At 30.4% G+C, this 6,221-nt stretch overlaps 1 protein-coding gene across 1 annotated transcript; it reads left to right on the top strand.

The window, feature by feature from the left end:
* Positions 1 to 3,207: 3,207 nt before the first annotated feature.
* LOC107957096 (protein LOW PHOTOSYNTHETIC EFFICIENCY 1, chloroplastic) lies at positions 3,208 to 5,895 on the top strand. Its single transcript, XM_016892521.2, has one exon. The coding sequence runs from the start codon at positions 3,574 to 3,576 to the stop codon at positions 5,797 to 5,799; it is 2,226 nt and encodes a 741-aa protein (XP_016748010.2). The 5' UTR covers positions 3,208 to 3,573; the 3' UTR covers positions 5,800 to 5,895.
* Positions 5,896 to 6,221: the final 326 nt, after the last annotated feature.

Here is a 6,221-nt window from a genome sequence, read left to right as displayed (position 1 = left end):
ATTAATTTGCTTTAAATGATTTTGAGTTTCAAAATTGAAATCAAACTGACAGCATTAAATCAATCGATTATCTAATTTAACTTTGATGCATATATATATAAACTATTAACATATTTTATAGTATATAATAAAGATAGTATTATATAATATAGTAGGACTGACTTTCAAATGTATAAAAAGTATAAGAACTTACAGTATATTTCAATCAATACAATCAACGATAATATATAATGATAATTAATATATTATGTATTACGATTACAGTATGTGATGTAATATTAAATAATGTAATAATATATTTTAAAACTATTAATACATATATAACTATTAATTGGTCCAAAATCAAAACCGAATTTACCAATCGATTTGCTTGAATTAGCTCTATTCAATCAGTTAAGCTCGTTTATGTCACTAATTATAATAGATGATAAACTATTACATCATATAATAATATAGTATATTGAAAGGGATCTACTTACAGTAGTGTAAAACTAAAATAGTTTTACATCCTTTCTTATCTCTTTGTACTATTACTTTTTTAACAATCTAACCGTTAAATTTATCGATATAATTGTACTTATCATACATGTAAATTTTCAAATTGGTTTGATATCTCTATCATATTTATCTAAAATACTATATATATATATATTAATAGTTATTAAACGGTTGAAATTTTTTTATATAAAACAAATAGTTAGAAAATTTTAATTTACATTAAATTTGACATGCATGATCTATATAGATGAAAAATAAAATGTGACAGTTGGACCATTAAAATATTAATCATACAAAAAGATATGAAAGGGTGTAAAGCTATTTTAGTTTTACATAGGTGTGAGTAGATTCCTCCCCATAATATTTAACTACTAAAACCATTAATACACATATATAACTATTATTATATAATAAACTATAATAAAAGATATAGTGTTATATAATATTATAATGCTTAATCATTAATGCATATATAAAAACTATTATTATATATGAGATGAGATGATATGCCATTATATAATATCGGAGGGCTAACTTTCAATTTTAAGAAAAGTATAGGAACTTATTGCATATTTCAACTAATATAATAAATAATTAATATATTATGTATTACTATTATAGTATATGATATAGTTTTACATAATGTAATAATATATTTTAAAAATATTAAAATATATAATTATTAATTTGTCCAAAATCAAAATTGAATTTATTAACCGGTTTGCTTGAATTGATTTAATTTGATTGGTTTTAATAGCTAACTATAATAGATGATATACTATTATATAGTATAATATTATAGTATATAATTATGACAAACTATTAATATATATAACTATTATTATATTATAAAATTATAATAAAAGATATAGTATCAATAATTATGTTTAATTTAGTATATTACAATACATATTTATAACTAGTAATAGAAAAATATTTTTTTAATAATAAAATAAGGAAATGAGGCTGCTTAAAAACAAATTAAAGCTCTCATGCCTACAACATAATGTTATTGTCATTGAGTTAAGAAATTACCGGCAAAGCATATAATATTATTAAAATATTTAATCTCTTAATAAATATTATTTTATTAAATTAGATTTTGAATTTGACTTTAACTTTTATAAACTATATTTCGGTTTTGGGTTTAAAAAAAAAATTTAGGCATGAGATTTAGGTTATAATTAATTATTTTGAATTAGGTAATAATAAGTATATTATTTGAGTTTGGGTTTAATATAATATATTTAGATTTTAGAACAAATATTTTAGAAAATGACTATTAGGTTTATAAATTCAAGGTTTAAATATCACAAAGGTCCTTGTACTTTTTTAAAATTTAATATTTAGTCTCTATACTTTAATTTTGAAACATTGAGTTCTTGTACTTTTTTTATTTAATTTTGACGTTGTAATATCAAAGGTAAAATAACTTTTTAACCCTCAACATTTATAATTTTTGTCAATTTGGTCCTTACCCTTTAAAAATACATGAAAATTTTAAAATTATTTTTTTCATATTTTAAATGAAAACATAAAATTTTTTAAAAAATGATGATTTTTTAAAATAAAAATTTATGAAAAACATTAAAAACTATTTAAAATTCAAAAAACAAAAAACAAAAAATATTTTAAAAATATAAACAAAAATTCCAAAATTCAATGTTATCTAACACAAACCTAATCGGACCGGCCAGCCACACTAGGAACTGATTAGTGTATCTATTCGGTGACAGGTAAAAAAATCGATTAACGCACGAACCAGTTTGGGCTAATTGAACTAACATGAAAAATCAATTGAACCGATAATTAAATTAATTTCGAATCGGTCTAACCAATTTGTTCCCAAAATGACTAATCTCAGCGGCTCAAAGCAAATAAATAATTAAAAATAAAAAATATTAAAATCGATTCAATTTCCAGTTCAATTTATTTTTTTAGCCCAGTTCGCAAATGAATCAATTTTTAAAATTTTTAAATGTTTTAGCCCTTAACATTTACAATTTTTTTTATCAATTTGGTTAATACCTTTTAAAGTATATAAATTTAAAAAAAATAATTTTTTATTATTTTAAACGAAAAACATAACATTTTTAAACAAATATAATTTTTTAAATAATAATGTCTATAAGAAAAATTAAAATTCATTAAAATTAAAAAATAGAAAACTATAAAAAAATTCAAAATTCAATGTTTATTGAATTAAGAATCAACTGGGGTAATGGTTCGGTGAGAGGTAAAAAATTGGTTGGCAAGAGAACCGATGCGAAATAAATGAATCAAGCTAAAAGATCAATTAAACTGTGAGTTTGAATAAATGTTTATAATTTTTAGTATTTTTATTTTTTAATAAATTATTTACTTTGAACTGGTTAGGATAGTCATTTTGGGAACCAATTGGTTAGACTAGTTCGAAATTGATTCAACTGAGTCTTAGCTTGGTACAACTAGTCCGTACTGATTTGCGAGTCAACTGATTTTTGATCTCTCATCGGATTGATACCCTAGCCGATTTTCAATCCAACCAATTGGTCCAGCCCAATTTAGCTAACATTGAAATTTAGAATTTTTTTATATTTTAAAATATTTTTATATTTAAAAAAATTAATTTTTTTAAAATTTTATGTTTTTATTTAAAATATGAAAAAAAAAGAATACGAATAAGCTTGTGCTTATTGGACATTAGCCCATTTATGACAAAGAAAACCCAAACATGTTTTCTTTTTCTTGCCACACAATGACGAATTTTTGTCTGATTTTTGGCTCCCTCACCTCTCCAGCTCTCCTTGCAATTGAATGGCTGTGAATAGACCACAGCAGAAGAACACAACCAACTTATATCCGCCCAAGCTATCATCTTTCAGATGCCTTAGCCTTGTTCTTTCATCGTTTTTCATTTTTATATTCTTAATTGTATGTCAATTTGTAGAAACTCCTGTCAGTTCAGGACTGAAGTCACTAAGCACTTGCAAAGACTAAGGAGCACCGATGAATCTATCATGAGATTGTAGTAAGATATTTCCTTGCTTCTTTAACTCTGGGTATTTCTTAATTTTGTAAACTTTTTTTGTAAAAATGCAAGCTTTAAGTATCTGGCCATCACATGGTGGCTCTTTGGTAGTACCCCATTTGGATTTTGAGCATGATTCTTCCTGTTTTGCATCTATTAAACCTAGAAGCAGGAAAAAATGGAGTCTTATTGACGGTAGAGGTCATAGTTTCTTATTGCTTTCAAGCTATGCAAGATTTAGTAGGAGTGAGACTTGTTGCAGGAACTTGAATTGTTGTTTGAGATTTGAATTCCTCTGTTGCTACTCCCAATTGAAAGTTGTCCTCTTCTGTGAGCCAAAGGGAGGTTCTTCTAGTGGGTTGGTTGCATCAGCTTGGGCATTGGAGCAACAAGAAACTGGGAATGAACTTGAGAGAGAAGGATCATACTCAAAGGATGATGATAATGGCAATGGGGATAGAAGTGAGGAAGTGGATATTAGTAGTGAGGGAGAAGCTGAGTTGGAGAGTGCAAGGATTGATGTTCGGGCTCTGGCACGCAGTTTACAGTTTGCTAAAACTGCAGATGACATAGGAAAGGTTCTCAAAGATATGGGTGAACTGCCTCTCCAAGTACATTCAAGCATGATTAGTGGTTTTGGAAGGGACAAATACATGGATGCTGCAATGTCCCTTGTTGAGTGGCTCAAGAGAAAGAAGAAAGAAAGTGGTGGAGGCATTGGCCCAAACCTTTTCATATACAACAGCTTATTGGGTGCAGTGAAACACTCCAAACAATTTGGTGAAATGGAGAAAATCTTGGATGATATGGCTGAGGAGGGGATCATTCCCAATATTGTTACTTATAATGTTTTGATGGCAATTTATGTGGAGCAAGGAGAAGCTACAAAGGCCCTAAATGTTCTTGAGGAAATTCAAGAGAAGGGCTTCAGTCCGTCGCCAGTGTCCTATGCTACTGCCTTATATGCTTATCGTAGAATGGAAGATGGGCATGGAGCTTTGAAGTTCTTTATTGAATTAAGAGAAAAATATGTGAAGGGAGACATTGGAAGAAATGCGGATGAAAATTGGGAATATGAGTTTGTTAAGCTTGAGAAATTCACAGTTCGTATTTGCCAACAAGTCATGCGGCGGTGGCTTGTTAAGGACGAAAATTTGAGCACCAGTGTGCTGAAACTCCTGAGAGATATGGACAATGTTGGGCTTAAACTTAGTAGGGAAGATTATGAGCGCCTTATATGGGCTTGTACCCGTGAAGAACATTATCTTGTTGCAAAAGAACTTTATAGCAGGATTAGAGAAAGCTTTTCAGAGATAAGCTTATCTGTGTGTAACCATTTGATTTGGGTAATGGGGAAGGCTAAGAAGTGGTGGGCTGCTTTGGAGATATACGAGGATCTATTAGACAAGGGACCAAGTCCTAATAACATGTCCTATGAATTGGTTGTGTCTCACTTTAATATATTACTTTCAGCGGCCAGACAACGAGGAATATGGCGATGGGGTGTCAGGTTGCTTAATAAGATGGAAGAAAAAGGCCTTAAACCTGGCAGCAGGGAGTGGAATGCAGTCCTTGTGGCATGTTCCAAGGCTTCAGAAACTTCTGCTGCTGTGCAGATATTTAGGAGAATGGTGGAGCAAGGGGAAAAGCCCACCATCATCTCGTATGGAGCATTGCTCAGTGCCCTCGAAAAGGGTAAACTCTATGATGAAGCCCTCAGGGTGTGGGATCATATGATAAAGGTTGGTGTTAAACCCAACTTGTACGCTTATACAATCATGGCTTCAATTTTCACTGGACAAGGAAATTTCAAAATGATTAATGCAGTCTTTCAAGAAATGGCATCATCTGGTATTGAGCCAACGGTGGTCACATACAATGCAATTATTAGTGGGTGTGCTCGGAATGGCATGAGCAGTGCAGCATATGAATGGTTTCACCGCATGAAAGTCCAGAACATCTCACCAAATGAGATCACATATGAGATGTTGATTGAGGCTCTGGCAAATGATGGTAAACCAAGGCTTGCATATGACTTGTACATGAGAGCTCAAAATGAAGGCCTTAACCTCTCCTCAAAGGCTTATGATGCTGTTGTGCAGTCATCTCAAGTTTATGGAGCAACTACTGACTTGAGTGTTTTGGGACCTAGGCCACCAGATACGAAGAAAGTTCGAATTAGAAAAAATTTGACTGAATTCTGTAACATAGCTGATGTTCCACGACGAAGTAAACCATTTGACAGGAAGGAAATTTACATCCCACCCAAACAAGAAAACCTAAGCCTTTAGGTACTCTGTAGGATTGAAAGTTTTTACATGTTCAATGTTTGTACATTTGAATTTTCAGGTATAAATCAGAATGACATACCACAATTTAAAAGCTCATGTTTACATGTGTATTGTGCTAATATCTCTGCCTTGTAACTTGCGCACAATTCCGTTTTTACCTGTTTGATAATCGTACTGTATGAAGAAAAGATGCTATCCATAAAAGGCGATATTTTAGATAATGGATTCCACCATGTTAGATGTTACCTGCCATTAAAGAAGTGACGATGGTGGTGGTTTATTTCTGTTCATAATCCCATAACACTGGTTTAATGGTACAGCCTAACATCCATTACGTTATCTGCTAGCTGTCACATTTATAAAAAGGAGAATTTTGTATCCCGGGCTTATGCAGTAGTGACATTCAGTATGTCCAAGTTTGG

Source organism: Gossypium hirsutum, chromosome A05 (genome assembly GCF_007990345.1).
Source record: "Gossypium hirsutum isolate 1008001.06 chromosome A05, Gossypium_hirsutum_v2.1, whole genome shotgun sequence".
NCBI lineage: Eukaryota > Viridiplantae > Streptophyta > Magnoliopsida > Malvales > Malvaceae > Gossypium > Gossypium hirsutum.
The sequence above is the reverse complement of the archived record's forward strand: the minus strand, read 5'-3'. Positions and strand labels throughout refer to the sequence as shown.